This window comes from Bremia lactucae, linkage group LG3, assembly GCF_004359215.1.
Source record: "Bremia lactucae strain SF5 linkage group LG3, whole genome shotgun sequence".
NCBI classification, from domain to species: domain Eukaryota; phylum Oomycota; class Peronosporomycetes; order Peronosporales; family Peronosporaceae; genus Bremia; species Bremia lactucae.
In genome coordinates this window covers 4,610,203-4,628,510 of record NC_090612.1, presented here as the reverse complement: position 1 = coordinate 4,628,510, position 18,308 = coordinate 4,610,203, and the positions used below count along the sequence as shown (strand labels likewise).

Below are 18,308 nucleotides of genomic sequence, written 5' to 3'. Positions count from 1 at the left end.
TCACCCCGCATGAATTGTTCCTTCATGCGATGGAATTTAAAATGATGGATCTGACCAATCAAAAACATTTTAAAAATTAAGTGGTCATTTAGCGACCACTCCATCTAATGACATTCAGAGTGATTGTCGTTTAAGGGAGGGGTGATGTAACGGGGTGTATCGTTACATGAAATTAACACTTAAAGGTTGTTAATTAATATATTATCTAAAAGGTAGATAATATTTGGAGGATATTACTTTATATAGTAATGTCCTGAATTCTTATCCATAAATAGGTATAGACCATTATGTCTATTTATTCCGCAGACTAATCAGCTGTAGAAGTAATCAAAGAGAGTTACAAGATAAGATAGATAAGAATTCATTTACATGTTTAGTATTAGTTTATAGATAAGTCAGCATTTACAAAGATAGATTAACAAGACACTTAACTATATTAATACAGTTTTCATATTACCCTCTTAAGTTAACTTGTCTTAAGAGAAGTCTTTCTCTATACGTACAGTGTACTTCACCTAACGAAAGGCACCACTCACAACTGAAGCAGTGTGAAGTGGACTTGTACTGAAACAGTACAAGTCGCAGTGCCCTGTTACAAAATAGATATAATGGTCTATACCTATTTATGGATAAGAATGCTGAGCATTGGTCCAATCCGCAGACTTTACAGATCTTTCGGCCCATTTGTCTGCGCCGTCCGGGAATCGAACCCACTATATGAAATAATTTTCTTCAAATATTATCTACCTTTTAGATAATATATTAATTAACAACCTTTAAGTGTTAATTTCATGTAACGATACACCCAGATAAATATGAGAAAAGAAAATGGCCTTTGGATATTGAAGTATCAAGTTGAAAGGTATGGAAGAAGAAGTAATTTTTCTTCAGTTAATTAAACAATAACTTTTTTTTACGAAGACGAGCGCAACACAAATAAACCTTCGCAGGAGGAATTGTATCGCTTGATGCACGCTTCCATCAAATGATGCTATCATAATCCTAATGCATGTATACTACGTATCGTCACTCGTGTCCCACCGTCAGAACTTCAGCGAAAATTTTGCGACGACACTGATGCATCAAGTAACTGGCTTTACACCTCGCGGCTGTCCTTGGACTCGACAACTTCTCCTCCGTGCCACTCATTAACATGTACAGATCTGCGCCTGCAAATCCACACCATGCTGACACGTACAAATGTTGAGCTCCGCCTACGCTTGCACTAATCTATACGACGTAAATTCATATCCACATACACGATTACTTTACTGTAGTGGTAAAATCTTTGTCATCAGCTGCTGGGTACAAGCAGCGCCCAATTGTTGACAAAAAGTGGGGTTTGCAGACTCTTCCACGCAATTGATTGGCTCGTTCCCAAGCAGATCCTTCCGCAATTGAGCGCCTCACACGTCCTCACTTTTCGTTTCCCCCCCATTCCGCACTCGAAGATTGAACGTGGCCATGACCGAGCACAGTCCGCTGCTCGCTAACAGCGACGAACACTCGTACAGCGGCGCGAGCAACGATGATCGCTTCTATATGGGCGTCGACAAACGTTCGTTGCTAGACACGGGCGAGGCGGGGCTTAGTACTGTTGAGGCCTCGCGTCGACTCAAGGTCTTTGGACCGAACGAGCTCGAGAGCAAGGAAAAGAGCCCATGGCTCAAGCTGGCTGAACAGTTTTGGGGTCCCATGCCGATCATGATTTGGCTCGCCATCCTAGTGGAAGCCATTACGAAAGACGTGCCCGACTTTTTCGTGCTGCTGTTTCTGCAATTGTTAAACGGCACCGTGGGGTGGTACGAGGAACTCAAGGCTGGCAATGCCGTCGCGGCTCTAAAGGCAAGTCTTAAACCTGAAGCCCAAGTGATTCGCGATGGTGTGCACCAGACGATTAACGCTGTGTTGCTTGTACCGGGCGACCGCATCACTTTGTCTGCTGGCTCAGCTGTGCCAGCAGACTGTGACTTGTGCGAGGGCAACCCCGTGCAAATTGACCAAGCCGCCTTAACAGGCGAGTCGTTCCCTGTGACCATGGCTAGTGGCGACAATGCCAAAATGGGATCCACAGTCGTACGCGGCGAAGTCGAGGCTGTGGTCTCTGCCACGGGAGGCCAAACGTTCTTTGGGAAGACGGCAAACCTCATTTCGTCCGTGGACGAAGTAAGCCACTTTCAAAAGATCTTGATTCGCATTACCATGTTTCTCATGGCCATTTCGATCGTACTCGTGGGCTTTTGCCTTGGGTACCTCTTGTACAATGGCGAGGACTTTCTTGAAGCTATTGCCTTTTGCGTCGTGCTTCTTGTAGCGTCGATCCCGATTGCGATGCAAGTCGTGTGTACATCGACAATGGCGCTTGGATCGCGTAAGCTTGCCGAGGAGAAGGTCATTGTGACCCAATTACAGTCTATTGAAACCCTCTCGGGAATGAACATGCTGTGTTCCGACAAGACAGGGACGCTGACGCGCAACAAGATGGAGCTTCAAGATGATTTGCCCATCTTCCACCCAACAGCGACGCGTGAGGAAGTGCTCGTGACCGCAGCTCTTGCGGCCAAGTGGAAAGAGCCACCCAAGGATGCACTGGATACGCTCGTGTTGAATGCCATTGATCTGCGTCCGCTGGACCAGTACACAATGATGGACCACACGCCTTTCGACCCTTCTGTAAAGCGTACGGAATCGACCATCCGTGGCCCCGACGGCACTGTCTTTAAAGTCACCAAGGGTGCTCCACAGATTATCCTTGCACTGGCCCACAATGTATCGGAGATTCAAGAAGAAGTGGAGCTCAAGGTCCTTGATCTGGCGAAGCGCGGGATCCGCTCACTTGCTGTCGCTCGGACATCCGATGACGAGGCCAATGGTGGATGGGTATTTTTGGGCATTTTGACGTTCCTAGATCCTCCTCGTCACGACACGAAGCGAACGATTGAATTGGCTCATCAAAATGGCATTGGCGTCAAAATGATCACGGGTGATCAAGCCGTAATTGCCGTCGAGACGTGTCGCATGCTTGGAATGGGTACCACTATTCTAGGAACGGATGTCTTGCCTACTGCGAATGTCCAAGACGGTCTTTCGACGACTTTAGGGGCCGACTATGGGGCTGTTGTTGAAAGTGCCGATGGATTCGCTCAAGTGTTCCCAGAGCACAAGTTTTTAATTGTCGAAGTGTTACGCCAGCGTGGATGGGTGTGTGGTATGACTGGTGATGGTGTCAACGATGCTCCAGCCTTGAAAAAAGCGGATGTCGGCATCGCTGTCGAAGGCTCGACTGATGCAGCTCGTGCTGCTGCTGACATTGTGCTGACGCAACCTGGTCTGTCCGTGATTATTAACGCAATTACTCTTTCCCGAAAGATTTTCCAGCGTATGCGCAACTACGTGACGTATCGTATTGCGTGCACAATTCAATTGCTCGTGTTTTTCTTTATCTCGGTGCTTTTGATTCACCCAGACAGTTGCCGATTCCAGCACTTCGTTCCACACATTGGAGACTGCGCGTTCAATAACAATGAAACGACTGAAGGGGTGGATCCGTACTTTAAACTTCCGGTTATTGCTTTAGTTCTGATAACGATCTTGAACGATGGAACGATTATTTCAATTGCCTATGACAATGTCGTACCTTCCAAACGTCCCGAGACGTGGAATTTGCCTCGTATTTACGGCGTTTCCACCACGCTCGGTCTCATTGCTGTCGCAAGCTCGCTTTTGCTGCTTTTTTGGGGCCTCGACTCGTGGAACAAGAATGGTGTGCTCGCGTACTTTGGCATCGGTGACCTTCCGTATGATCAGGTGATGATGATGATGTACCTCAAGATCTCACTGTCGGACTTTATGACGGTTTTCACTGCCCGAACGAACGGCTTGTTTTTCACGCGTGCTCCTGGACGCCTTTTGGCCCTTGCCGCGTGCTTTGCGACCGTTGTGTCGACGCTCCTGGCTGTCTTTTGGCCTTTCACCGAAATGCAGGCCATTTCAATCAAGCTTGCTGGGTTTGTCTGGGTATACTGCCTCTGCTGGTTTGTCATTCAGGACTTGGGAAAAGTGCTCTTAATCTTCATGCTCGAGCACGTGGACCACATGAATGTCTACGAGCGCAAGGTCAGCAGCAAAAAGTACGTAAAGCACGAAGCTCAGCGCCAGAACCGTATTCGTATGGGCTCTACGCTGCTCAACAACGACTCCTTTATGCGTGGCTCGTTTGTGGCTGGCCGCCCGGTTGGGACGTCGTTTGCAGAGCGCAGCATGTCGCTTGAGCAGGCCATGGACCGCCTTGTGCGTCTTGAAGCAGAGATGAAGGTAATTCGTGCTGTAATCCAGAATGCGGCGGGTAATACTCGAGTCTAAAATGGCTTACGGAATGCGATGGAGAGGCACGATTCATTGTTGGAATTGGTTGCCACGAGACGATTGCGATAACGTCGCTAGATTCATGAGTTGGTCAGTTCAGAATTTGAAATAGTTGCAGGTTTAGCAACAATGTGATTACAGGTAAACAAGCTAAAAACGATTGAATAGAGGTTGCGGGGTGTTTTTAGTGCAATCGATCAAATTAGCCGTTGTAGATAAAAGCTGATTTATCACTATTAGGGTATTTTTTGGTTAGATTAAGTGGGAAAGGGCCAAGTTAACAGTGACAAGTCGCAGAATTGAGGGCCTCTAATTGGTAATCTATTGATACAGATAATTAAACCTGCTACCAAATGGTCTGATTCTGCCAATGCGAAGAAGCCTTGTGGGACAAAGTGGTGAGCCACTTGACCGAACGGGGCCACATCTACGATATGCCACATCCATCGCCATTTGATTTACTATACCCGTCTCTTGACGGACATAATGCGGGGTGTTCCGTGGGTCCAGTCAACATCGACATAGTGTTACACAGCATGTGTGGAAGGCATGCATTCGACAGCTGCGTGCAGTCGCGCTACGCGAACATCGGGCGGCCGAAACATCCATTCGAGAAGAAACCCTAAGCATTTGTATCGAATTACTCGCTCAACCACCCGGAGGGTCTCCATTTTTTCAGTGGGCAGGCCATGATCAACCACGGGGACACCGGCGCTCATATCCAGGCTCAGGATTTTTCAGCGATCCTGCGCATGATATCATGTAAATAGACAGTCTGAACCCCCTTCATATACATATCATGTCGATATGTTGTCAAGCCCATTGCTATAGGTCAACGTGCACGTCAAATATTTCTTGTGAATATTGACATTGGTCCATAAGACCAGGATATTGGAGGACAAGTGGGATTGATTGTAGAGTAGCAGGTCATTAAGCTATCCTAGAGGAGAATATTATCGCAGCGTTAATAACTCTCAATGCAATTGTTTTTGACGACATTAAAATCTGACTACAACTTTTTTCCCTTAAAATCTAGAACCATAAATTAATCGCTTTCTTAATTAAGCACAAAATTTTGAAGATGCAATTGCCATAATGTAAGGTGTCATCGTCGCGATTACATATTATCCTCCAATCACCGTGTGACCATCTTTCGTGATTGTAATTGGCTCAACGCGCGTGGCCGTTGTTTTGATTGGCTTCAAACGTCATGAAGCCATTTCCAAACGCGCCGAATGGAGCTGAAGACGGAAGATAGTGCGAAGAAGGCAGTAGCGGCTTCCTCTGGAGCGTTAATCACATCGCTCTTTGTGACGCCGCTAGACGTAGTTAAAGTGCGCATCCAGTCACAGATGCATATAACGTCAGTCAAGCCGCTGAGCGACTTGCGTATCACACACTCTAGCACTGGCACGTTTGTTGCCACTGCTGTCGAGCAGTGCCGCTGTCGTAGTCGTTGTGTATGCAATCGCTCCATAACTCGTCCTGTGGAGAAGCTTCAGGCTTCACGACGCGGGTGCTGCGCATTGGCATCCATGCGCTCGTCCTGCACGCGCGCCGTTGCCCCTCCATTGCTACAGAGCACGTCGCACGCATTGCGCCACGTTTTTCAGACTGAAGGGCTTAAAGGACTCTATGCAGGGCTCTCCCCCGCTATGGTCATTGCCGTGCCGTCTACTGTGTTGTACTACATGTCGTACGATTTCCTTTTGCATGAAGGACGTCAGCACTTGGCTGAAGTGGAAGGAATTGTACCTCTGTTGGCTGGAACTACGGCTAGGATCATAGCAGCATCGTTAACGTCACCGATTGAACTCGTTCGGACTAGGATGCAGAGCGATGCAGGAGGATCTAGCATTCTATCCACATTTCGGTCGGCAGTACGACGTGGCGGCTACGTATCCTTGCTTAACGGACTGGGGGCCACATTGGCAAGAGACGTGCCATTTTCTGCCATCTATTGGACGTCGTACGAAAGTTTACAGAAAAGGTTGAATGTAGCGGAAGAGAGACTTCCGAGAGCGCAGAGAGCGTTTGTATGTGGAGCCGTTTCGGGGGCCATTGCGGCCACGGTCACGACCCCCTTTGATGTGGTGAAGACACTGCAGCAGGTGTCAATGACTGGTCAAGGATCGCACCCGTCTGGAATGAGCGTGCTGAAACAGGTGGTAGCCAGCAATGGCGTTAGTGGAGCGTTTACGGGTCTTGGTGCACGACTTGCGCGTGTTGCACCATCCTGCGCTATCATGATATCGTGTTATGAGCTTGGAAAAGAGAAACTCGGAATTGCATAAGCAGGGAAGAGATCACGTGTTTGATTGGGGCAGGGCTTGAATAACTGCAATCTTTGAAAATAAAGTCAAATATTTAACTACAGTATGTCTGAAATGAATTTTGTATTCCGTAAAACTAATACGCGATCATGATTTAAAATTCAGTATTTGACGAGAAACGCCTCTCTTTATTAGATCTGGTACAACAAGCATTTCTAAAATAGAAAAGTAATCCAACGAGTATAATACTATTTTTGACGAAATCCATTTATTTTTGGAGTACGGTTCGATAATGTCACAATGTCACAAACTTAAATCAACAAGGTTACCAGCCACACAAATTTATTCGTGTTACAAGACCGTAATTTCAGTACAGAAAAATCTTTAAATGCCGAAAAAACTATTATGCTTCTGAAGAATGGAATGGGTAAGATAAGTAAATTTCATCATGATTGGTTGTTGGCATGAAGTTGTCCACATCGCATCAGATTAGAAACATTCCGAATTCTTGTGTACACTTGAAGACGATTATGTTGGCGCAGGCAGCTCGTCGCGGCGCCACTAATTGCTTTTATAGAGCTGTACGTGCTTTGCTTGCACACCCATTTGTTAGTGTTGTATTTCACTATTTTGTTGTGCAGAGCGCTTTTGGCCCGACGTGCTGTCGCTACCAGGCAATTGTAAAGCCGAAATTAGCAACTAAAGAGGTATCACTTTGGTCGCGTTTCAGTGTAAAAGCTACCAAGACGACTACGCAGCCACTAGTGTACTCCACAAAAACTCGAGTGCGTATAAAGAAGCTAGGCTTTGTGGCAATGCAGTCGCGATAGGCCGTTTATTGCAGGTTGATGATTATTGACTGAATGATCTACTGTGTATAAATTTAGCCGTATGCAGCCTCCACCGCCACGATTGAGAATGTGGCGGCCAATCGCCCAATTGCGTATTGGATCTTCGGCACGGCAGCCATGGTTGGTGGCATGATTGCTGTTGGCGGGGCTACTCGCCTAACTCGATCGGGTCTATCGATGACGGATTGGAAGCCACAGGGAAGCTTACCACCCGTGACGCCAGATGAGTGGGAAGCGCAATTTGACATCTACAAACAATTTCCAGAGTACCAGCAGCGTCAGAATATGGTGCGACTGCAAGACAGATTACTGAAAGGTTCTCTTGTTTCTAAGAAGCAGCTTTCTTTTTGGCGTGGAATAGACAGTTGAAGAGTTTAAACATATTTTCTGGTGGGAATATGGTCACCGAACGCTCGGCCGAACAGTGGGAATAGTATACGCAGCTCCGTTAGTATACTTTTTGCTGCGCAAACGTCTTCCACGAGAGTTGTACACGCGATTTGGTGTGCTACTCAGCCTTGGTGCCACTCAAGGAGCCATTGGCTGGTGGATGGTGCGCAGTGGACTGGAAGAACATGGTCACGAGCAATTGGAGAATTGTAATGAAGTGCGCGTTAGTCCTTATCGTCTTGCGACGCATGTGAGTTCATTTAAGGTGCTACAATGGGCGCGTTGTATTCACTTGTATTGCTGTGTGTATCTGATAGCTTGCATTCGCCTTCACAACGCTGGGTGTCCTTCTGTGGACAGGATTTAACTTGATTGAGCCTCCATCACATGCAGCAATGACTCGCGATATCATTTCGCCAGACGTACTTAAGAAGGTGACCCGTATCCGCAAGAATTTGGGCTACGTTTCCACTGCTCTGGGTTACACAATTATTTCGGGTGCATTTGTGGCAGGGATTGATGCTGGAATGGCCTTTAATACTTTTCCAAAAATGGGCGAGCACTGGATTCCAGAAAATCTATTTGCGCTTGAGCCAGTGTATAGAAACTTTTTCGAAAACGTGCCACTTGTGCAGCTAGACCATCGTATCCTTGCGTTAAGTACGCTAACGGGATTTGCGGGCGTGTACGGTATGGCACGTCGCCCACACATCTGGAGTCAGCTGCCGCAACAGTCGCGAAACGCACTGAATATGGCGCTCGCTGCTGCTGGAGGGCAAGTGCTCTTGGGGATCACAACACTGATTCACTGCGTGCCATTTCCACTCGCCATTTCGCACCAATGCGGTGCGATTGTGCTCGTGTTGACTACACTCTGGTCGCAGCATACGCTCAATTTTGCTAAGCCAGTAAAGCAAATCGCTCAGTCCGCCAGAAACGTTTTACCTAATACGTTGTAAAGATTGAAAAAAAAATTACCATTTTAACAGACGCAATTTGTTGCTATATTTAGTGATGGTTTATATCAACCAAATTAAAGTCCTTTAAATCCACTTGAAAGTGTGGAAAGACTTTCCTTTCAAACCGATTGCATTAGGTCGCAACACCATGGACGACTCGGGTACGCCTGTGGTGTTCAAGCTCATAAGATTCCTATCGTTTAATCTAATGCTAAAGCTATTGATCTCTTTCTATGAAACTAGCAACTGCAAGCGATCGTCGCGGTATGTGGTCCATGGTCAAAGAAGGCTACGAAGGGCTTGTGAGTACCGTGATCCGACCTCTGCGAGCTCAATACGCACCTTCTGAGCTTGGACCAAAGCGCGTGCAAATAGGAGAAATCCTTATGCAGCGTACGGATTTAAAGCTGAAGAACCCAGCAGGATACACGCTCGAGTGTAGCTGGTGGAAGCCGCGCAAGTCCAAGACCGGACACCAAGGCAAGCTTCCGTGTATTGTTGTTTTACACGGCAATAGTTCCTGTCGCTTAGGGGCGTTGGAAATCGTCATGTACGCGCTACCAGCAGGTTTCACCGTATTTGCTATGGATTTCTGTGGCTCGGGTTTATCCGAGGGTAAGTACGTATCACTCGGCTACCACGAGCAAACAGATATTGCGATGGCGGTGAAATATATACGGAAGACAAAAGAGACGTCGAGTTTGTGTCTCTGGGGTCGTAGCATGGGCGCTGTGGCGGCGCTTATGTATGCCGATACGAATTCGACCGTAAACGCGATGGTGCTCGACTCGCCATTCTCGAGCTTGCCAAAACTTGCCACAGAGCTTGTAGAGGACGGAAGACTGGGCGTGCCAAAGATTGCAGTCAAATTAGTCATGCGACTCATTCGACGGGACATTAAAAAGCGAGCAAAATTTGACATATTTAAGCTCAAGCCGATCAATACGATTCACAAGTGCGTCGTGCCGGCATTCTTTGTCGTAGGTTTGCAAGACGAATTGGTTGGACCGCATCACGTGGAAGCGCTTTATAAGGTTCATAATGGCCCGAATCAATTGTATAAGTTTCCAGGAGGACACAATAGTCCACGGCCATTTAATTTTTTTATTCAAGCATTGCAGTTTTTACGAGTTATGGTCGGGCTTATGCCGTTGCCCGATGATCTATCCACATTCGATCTCTCACCAGCGCAGCGAAGACAGATACAATCCAATCAGTCGGATATCAAAGTCTTTCCTAAGCGCAAGAAGCCCATTCGAGTGTACAAGAATCCTCTCGAGCCGGGAATTTCTATCGAATCCGTTCACAAAATGTCGATTAAGGAGCTTAAGCAGTGCATTGATCGTGCGGGTTACAGTGATGTTACATGTATAGAAAAGTGCGATATGGTGGACCTCGTGCTGAAGCTCTATGCACGATACAGGAGATCGAGCAAGTATGCCAACGACGATAGGCGGCAGAAGAGGACTGTGCTTGCTCCAGAAATAGATGAAAACGGTGCTACATCAGCAAGTAAAGCAAGCCCAACCAGTATAGAAAGCGAGCCAATGACTTTGAAAATTGCAGACGCAGCAAAGCATCGCCGTCGTAGTGAAGGCGATACATTTCCTCCTGTCAGTAAGGGTACAAGAACATCAAGCTCGCCGAGGCTTCCTTCAATCCAAAGTACCACTCCCAGCATCCTTTCTGATGCAGAATTGGCTCGACGATTGAGTATTGATCATTCTTGTGACACGGATACGGAGGATAAGCTTGCGGAGGAAGTGTCTATGGATTACTAACTTTTTTGGCGAAACTCATTTCTAAAAGCTACTTCTTGTAATTGTATCATTTTTATAAAAATCAAACATGTGCTTTACAAATTTGTTAGAAGATAATAGTCATGTACCCTTGTGTATGGGATGTCCCTGCGGGCATTCACATTAGCGGGGTAGACGGCTAGCGTCATTATGCAAGGCATCTAGATAAATATGCTCGCAATACATATTAGTGTCTTTTTAGAGAGACAGCATTTTAGGATCGGTTAAAAAAGGTGTTTTAAATTAAAGAATTTAATATAAATCAGTCTGAAAACTGCTTCCTACTTATAAGTAGTGCGCATGAGGAGTCAATGTTGGAAACAGGATACAGTTGAAGTTTGAAGTGTCGCGACTCCTCGGGAGAGTCGCCAGCACGAATGACATAAACCAGCTCTGGGGGCGCCTGTTGAGAAGATGGAAAGGTCTCAAGGTTAGTTAGGAAGACATTGAAGTAACCATGGATAATATACTCACTCTGCAATCTTCTCTGCCAGCCACAAACCCATAAATTATGAGCCCAAGCTCGTAAAGCTTGGAACGGAGTGACACACGCACTCCTACAACGTAAAGGTAGCGCGACGCAAGCGCGTTTTCAAGGAATCCCACGAAAGGGGACTCAGAAAATTCTGCACGATGTCCGATCACGGGGAAGACGGAGACTCAACCGTGATCGCACTTTTAAAAAGACTGAGCGATCGGATGGATGGCCTCGAAAGGCAGATCTCAGCAAGTCCGTTGTCGACAACCTGCGACCGAGTAAGCCCGCAAGTCGTGCCCGCGAACGTGCCCCCACTGACGCTACCAGGCGCTAGCGATATCCAAGATGTTGCGCGCCAGGGGGACTACTCGCGTCAAGATTGACGCTAAACGTACTCCACGAGCAAGCACAAGCTGCTGCTGGCTACCAGTTTGCCCAAGGAAGCTTTTACACCCGCACAGCTAGTGGCCAGCACGTGCCAGTGAGCCAGCCTCACGAAGGAATCTCCGAAGAACAGTACCAGCGCGACGTTGAACAGTTTGGACCTTCTTTTGTCGCAGTGCCAAGCAACAAGATGTCAAAGCTCATGATTCAATGCTTAACGGGTAACGAACTTTACGTAGAATTGGGCAGTGGTTTTCGTGAATGGGCTTACAGTTCTTTTGAAGCACTGAAGATGGCCGAAATGGCGACTGGTTATCACTGGTCCGAGCGGGTTAAAGTGAACAAGCTCGGGGAGTACCTCCAGAGGGACTCAAGCGTTGCCGACTACTTTCGTCAGAACGTAGCAACATGGTGGAAAATAAACCCTCAACTGACGTACATGCTCAACGAGATGTACAAGGCTTTCCGCGTCGTGGTCACGCATGAGCAAGCATCCGCGTTGTTTACCGAAGCTAAAAAAACATCAAGAACGTCGCCACAACATTTGCTGTACCTGATGCATCTGGCTCGAGTAAGCGACTCAAGCGAACGGCTTATTGTGGATAACATCGTCAAATACGCCGCACCACACTTAAAGCACATGCTAATGATCCGATTTAACCCAAATCGTTTGGACTACATTGCACACTCGCAAGAGTTAATAGCATGGGCAAAAGAGGTCGAAGACGAACGGAGAAACGTCACGAGGATGGGACGCGATGTTGTCGCAGCGATTGGAGAGACCCGTCAATGTTTTAATTGTGGAGCAGTCGGTCATACTCAATATGACTGTCCAGCTGACGTCAAGAGAAGTGAACATGCTGATACACCTAGCGATACTAAGGGCAACAATCGACATTTTGCTTTGGCCGTCAGCCCAATTTTTAAGGCGCGAACACTTTGTGCATCCAGTGGTATCAGATGTCAACCTTGCTAGGTCATGGACTCCGGGGCAAGCCGTCATCTTGTTGGAGATGAAACTTGACTTCATGATGCAGTGCCTTGTGCAGATGGACTCACTCTGCCAAACGACGCTACGTTGCACGTGACCAAAGTCGGCAGTGTAACTTTTATGTCACGCGTTGATGACGATATCCACGAAGTCACCCTTTCCGACGTCTACTTCGCTCCGTCACTCTCCAAGGATTTTAAGACTGATTTCGTATGGTCAGCTCAAGAAGAGAGGCTGTCGATGGGTCGATGACGATAACGGTGGCAAGAGCATACAAGGCAGCCAAACTGAGTTCGGCTTCAAAATAAGTTAATGACGTGTGCATGGTGGAGGCAGTCGATTACCTAAGGAATAACATGAAGAGCAAGAGCCTTGTTGATATAGTACTATTGGCGGTCGCTAAATCCAGTGGCTTGTCAACGCCGCACATGGGTACACTTGTACAGTTTCACCAGCGGCTAAGACACTTGTCCTACGATTCCATAGAGCGCATTGCAAAAGATCCAAGCTCTGGCATCAAAATCACGAATTACGATCGTCCCAAATGTGTCACATGCTCGACAGGTAAGAGCACCCGTACCGAGCAGCCCAAGGATTCCGGTGAAAATTCTCCAATCGACAGGATTGGAGGAGTCATATGCAGCGACATAAAGGGCCCTATTTCACCTCAAGACAAGCGCGCTAATCGATTCCTGGTCACATTTATTGACTACATGACCACATATGTTCGAGTTTTTGCGGCTACACACAAGAACAAGGCTGCCACCAAGTTCTTGCATTTCGTTGCATGGTTAAAAGCCGAATTCAATTGCAAGATTCGTGTTTTAAGGACCGATGGTGGTGGTGATTACGTCACCGAGTATGTGGATTTGTTCTGCAAGAATTCTGGAATCAGACGCCAGACAACCGAGGCTAACACCACACAGTCCAACGGAAAAGCAAAGCGTATGAACCGCACGATTTTTAACATGGTTCGGTGCTTGTTATTTGGCTCGGACGTACCACTGAGCTACTGGAGCGATGCCGCAGAGTATGCAGCATATATTCTCAGCAGATGTCCTACCCGTGCTAACCTGAACCGAGCCTCTCCACTTAAGTTACTCACTGAAAAAACTCCCAGTTTACGAGATGTCGTCGTTTTTGGTTCTTCATGCCAGGTTTGGCGCGATCCGAAGAACCGTACTCTTGCACCACACACGGTTGATGGCTACATCATGGAAAAAAAACAAGGAAACTAAGGGTTACAAGGTTCTGTTACGCAGTGACCGATCGTGGTTACGACGCGCCACGTAACGGCTATTAAGACACTCGACGACACAACCAACAAATTGGTGCAAGACGCACCTACAGACATGGACAATGATGAGCTCGAAGATATCGCGTTGTCATATGCCCGCACTGCGCGCCAAGACGTGGCGAAACCGGAGGAGGAACTAACGAACTCGTGAAACAACATTGTCCAAAAATTTTCGACGACGAGGATAGTAGCGGCTACATCTAACAGAGATGCAGTCCGTCGATCAACGCGAGTGAAGCAGAACTCTCGACACAAGGCTGAGGCTGACGGTGATCTAGTGGAACAAGCCGGTAAGAAAACCAAGCCATCCAAGCCATCCAACCCAGTTAACAAGATGAAGGAAAGTGTTTCGACTTGTCACACGAAGCCAGCAGAATTGATGGCTTATGCAGTTGTCGTCAGCAACGGGAAAGGTCGACGACCCGTGGACGAACCAGATCCGCTAAATTACGGTCAGACTCGCCGCAGCTCCAACAGCGAGCTATGGGCGATAGCCGAACAGGAGGAGCTCCAATCCTTGGAGGAAAATCACACCTGGAAGCTCGTGATCAGGCCGGTGGGCGCCAACCTGCTGTCGACTAAGTGTGTTTACAAAACCAAGCGACTTGCAAACGGCGACTACGACAAGATGAAGGCAAGACTTGTTGGCCGAGGCGACCGCCAGGTCAAGGGTGAGAGCTACATCCTAACCTATTCAGCAGTGATCAGGATGAGCAGCATCCAAATCATTATTATATTCTCGATCATATGGAATGTACCGGCTAGACATGGAGACGTGCCAAGCGCGTACGCCAAGGCATCGGTTGAGGAGGGATGCAATATCTTGCTTCAGATACCGCCTGGGATGAATATTCATTCGGCGACACTTAAAAAGTTTGTTGTGTCCAGTGTTAACGAGCTGGCGCTAGAACTCGAGCGCAGCACCTAAAACCTAAAGCAATCTAAAAAAGCTGTGGAATGAATTACTAGTCTCAACACTTATCGGGCTGGGTTTTGAACAGTGTATTACGGGTTGATGTGTGTTCTACAAGATAGAAGGCCAACACACCGTGCAGGTTGGCGTGTACGTGAATGACTTAATTGTCACAGCTACCACGTCGACGTGGTGGACGAGTTCTTCTCCAACATGGACGTCCTGCAACTAAAGGACCTAGGGGTGCTTTCAAAGTTCCTCGGCTTGCGTTTTCAGATGTGTGGAGACGGCAGCGTCAAGATCGACCAAGAGCAAACCATCATTGAGATGTTTGACAAGCACGATTTCGGAAACTTAAATGCCGTGCGAACTCCAATCGGGAATAATGATCCCCAGACCCACAAAGACTTAGTACCGCTGCTCAAGAAGTGCACAACTATACCCAAAAGGCCAACTGTAACGGAGTTCCAATCACTGGCCGGCACCTTGCTTTGGTTGGCCCGCTGTACGAGGCCGGATATTGCCTTTGCGGTACATAAGGTCACCAGAAGCTGTCACGAGCCGACACTCGGCGATTGGAAATTGGCTAAACGAGTAGTGCGGTATGTAAGCGGCACTCGTGCAACTGTACTACACGTCAAGCCTGATGACGGACCGCCTCTACCGTTACGACTTGTGTCGTATATGGATGCAGACTAAGCAGGTGACGACAAAGACCGAAAATCAATAAGCGCCGGCATCCAATTCGTAAATGGGATCGTTGCAGGATGGCACTGTAAGAAACAGACTGCTGTTGCATTATCGACTGCTGAGACCGAGTTTGTATCCGCCGCGGTAGGCGGTGTGGAAGTGCTTGGGATCAAGGAACTAGTGATGGAATTTGGTGTTGAGCTCAAGACTCCAGTTGTGCTGAGGATTGACAACCAAGCGGCTATACAACAGATTGATAACGAGGCGGCATCATCTAATAGCAACATGTGGACATCATGATGAAGTTTCTGCGCGACTACGCATTGAAAGGCAAGATCAAGACCGAATTTACTGAGACCAAGGCTATAATAGCAGATCTCCCAGTGATCCGGGAGGAATGTTAGAAACAGGATACAGTTGAAGTTTGAAGTGTCGCGACTCCTCGGGAGAGTCGCCAGCACGAATGACATAAACCAGCTCTGGGGGCGACTGTTGAGAAGATGGAAAGATCTCAAGGTTAGTTAGGAAGACATTGAACTAACCATGGATAATATACTCACTCTGCAATCTTCTCTGCCAGCCTCAAACCAATAGTCGGACCACCGCTCCCGTAGACGACACGTATATTGTTGGCGGCACGTCGTAATGCGGCCACGCTCTACTTAGACACACATCCTAGCACAGCGAGGAAGCGGTTTAACCTGCTTCTCTTGCGTAACGGGGTGTATCGGTACATGGAATTAACACTTAAAGGTTGTTAATTAATGTATTATCTAATGGTAGATAATATTTGGTGGATATTACTTTATGTAGTAATGTTCAGAAATCTTATTTATAAATAGGTATAGACCATTATATCTATTTATCCCGCAGACTAATCAACTGTAGATGTAAGCAAAAGAGAGACAGATAAGATACGATAAGATAAGATAAAAATTCAGTTGCATGTTTAGTATTAGTTGATAATGTTAGCTTTAACATCGAAAGAAGAGATACTTAATTATATTAATACAGTTTTCATTTAACCCTCTTTAAGCTAGTTGTCTTAAAGAGAAGTCTTCCTCTGCACGTGCTATGCTAGTGTACGTGAAATAACGTAAGGCACCACTCGCAACTGAAGCAGTGCAAACCTGTTACACCTGGTAGCACTTTGTAGTCAGTCCAAGGACCACATTTCTCTCATCTAACATGAACATGTTAGATGATAGTGGGAATACGCATCACGTTCGCTCGAAAGCTACTCCTTTTTAAGTGACATAGAAAGGAGTGCGGTCGAACGAATGAGTTCGACCGTAGGAAACGATGCAATCTTGACCATGCTGTCCAGTTTAGACAGAATTGCCTTCCATTCAACCATCGCCAAGTTCATACAACATGAACTTGACGAGATGAAGGAAAAGGTAGCCTTGCTGAATCAGCAAGGCTCTCAAAAGGCGGAACTGTTGAGATTACAACAGGTACAGATCCCTGTACCTGGGATGACGCAAACGCGTCGTCCTGAAACTTTAAAGATTGACATCTCTAAGTATAGGGTAGTCGAAGTAGACTCCCTCTTGAGATGGTTTGTCGAGTTAGACGATGCCATAAGGGCGGGCTCGTCACATCATCGACGAGCAAATGCAAGTCGCATTCGCTTAATCAAATTGGCAGGTTGGCCAAAACTTGGGCACTAGGCCTTAAGTTCCGCGACCCAGACGTCTTTAAGTCGCTAGAGGCTTTTAAAGCCCGGCCCAAACAGACGTTTGAACCACCAAGGGCTGAGTTCAGAGCTCGTTTAGAGCTTCTGAAACTCAAGCAAGGCAAGCGTGGTGTCCACGCATATGCCCAGCACATACGACTCTTAGCAAGTTGTATAACAAATATCCCAGTTCATGAACACACGTTGATTGTATTGTTCATGCAAGGTCTTACGGATGGTCTCGCAAAGACCTACCTGTTCCGCTTGGAACTGGATACGCTTCAAGAAGCAATATCCGTTGCGAAACAGGAGAACTTTTGCTTGAGACAGGCTCAAGCAAGTTCGTCATCATATCGTCCTCAAGACGACACGAGTTAGGAGGTCCAGAACCCATAGGCCTCTCTTACGTCGAAAGCGAGAGACCTCGCTTTTCGAGCAATAAGCGATTGCAGAAAAGCCATCGCTGATAAAAATTAGGACACTACGCTCATGAGTGTAGTGCCCCACGCCCAGCACCGAAAGGTACTGAACGTAATTTTGGACGGTATGTCAAAAAGGGCAACGGTCGCGGGTCCGACGTTATTGCGAGATCGCAACAGCGAGGCGGACCGCCAAAAAACGGTCGGGGTCAGTAGGGGCGCAACGCCCTACTGATCCAGCAACCTCAAGAGAATTTGCAAACCTCTTGACAAAAGTTGCTCCAGACACACAATCATTATGTGCCTCTGCACCTGGTGATGAAGTTTCCCTCATCACCTTGAAGTTAAAAGTGACAAATGATTCGTCACCCAGAGCCCTAGTGGACTGCGGAGCGTCGAATAACTTTATTCGTCGCCAGTCACTAGAGGGTCGTAGGCTCAAATATATTGAGCGCGACATCCCTCCAACGAGGATGACGGTGCGTCTAGCGACAGGCGCATCGATAACAGTGATGAAACGCGTAGTGAAATTTCACTACACGTTAAGAGATTTACAGTACGATGATGATATCATCGTACTGGATTTGGATGAAAAATTTGATGTCATCCTAAATTTACCTTGGCTCAAACAATATGAGCCAAGAATTAGCTGGCAGCATCGATCCGTAAAGATGCCTGCCCTTATTCATCAGATGGCCATCTGATGAACGTCTTGGAGCGTCCACAAGCGTGTGGATGTACTACGAGTGAGTGCGATGGCCTCACTTGTGGTACGGTCGTTAGTACAACTGCACAAGATCACAGTGTGATTACCAATCACA

General features: G+C 47.2%; 6 protein-coding genes across 6 annotated transcripts; all 6 read left to right on the top strand.

The window, feature by feature from the left end:
• Window positions 1–1,464: 1,464 nt before the first annotated feature.
• On the top strand, window positions 1,465–4,362 carry CCR75_008199 (uncharacterized protein; the record flags this gene model as incomplete). The annotated part of the gene is made up of 1 exon (XM_067966253.1): window positions 1,465–4,362. One exon carries the CDS (start codon window positions 1,465–1,467, stop codon window positions 4,360–4,362), a length of 2,898 nt encoding a protein of 965 aa, XP_067817437.1.
• Window positions 4,363–5,600: 1,238 nt separating this feature from the next.
• On the top strand, window positions 5,601–6,659 carry CCR75_008198 (uncharacterized protein; the record flags this gene model as incomplete). Its single annotated transcript, XM_067966252.1, has 1 exon — window positions 5,601–6,659. One exon carries the CDS (start codon window positions 5,601–5,603, stop codon window positions 6,657–6,659), a length of 1,059 nt encoding a protein of 352 aa, XP_067817438.1.
• Window positions 6,660–7,168: 509 nt separating this feature from the next.
• CCR75_008197 (uncharacterized protein) lies at window positions 7,169–8,869 on the top strand (the record flags this gene model as incomplete). Its single annotated transcript, XM_067966251.1, has 4 exons — window positions 7,169–7,423; window positions 7,526–7,777; window positions 7,851–8,129; window positions 8,197–8,869. The coding sequence occupies 4 exons, from the start codon at window positions 7,169–7,171 to the stop codon at window positions 8,836–8,838; spliced, it is 1,428 nt and encodes a 475-aa protein (XP_067817435.1). The 3' UTR covers window positions 8,839–8,869.
• A 117-nt stretch (window positions 8,870–8,986) lies between these two features.
• On the top strand, window positions 8,987–10,711 carry CCR75_008196 (uncharacterized protein; the record flags this gene model as incomplete). Its single annotated transcript, XM_067966250.1, has 2 exons — window positions 8,987–8,999; window positions 9,082–10,711. The coding sequence occupies 2 exons, from the start codon at window positions 8,987–8,989 to the stop codon at window positions 10,617–10,619; spliced, it is 1,551 nt and encodes a 516-aa protein (XP_067817436.1). The 3' UTR covers window positions 10,620–10,711.
• A 559-nt stretch (window positions 10,712–11,270) lies between these two features.
• CCR75_008195 (uncharacterized protein) lies at window positions 11,271–11,498 on the top strand (the record flags this gene model as incomplete). The annotated part of the gene is made up of 1 exon (XM_067966249.1): window positions 11,271–11,498. One exon carries the CDS (start codon window positions 11,271–11,273, stop codon window positions 11,496–11,498), a length of 228 nt encoding a protein of 75 aa, XP_067817433.1.
• Window positions 11,499–11,689: 191 nt separating this feature from the next.
• Window positions 11,690–12,475, top strand: CCR75_008194 (uncharacterized protein; the record flags this gene model as incomplete). The annotated part of the gene is made up of 1 exon (XM_067966248.1): window positions 11,690–12,475. One exon carries the CDS (start codon window positions 11,690–11,692, stop codon window positions 12,473–12,475), a length of 786 nt encoding a protein of 261 aa, XP_067817434.1.
• Between the last annotated feature and the right edge of the window lie 5,833 nt (window positions 12,476–18,308).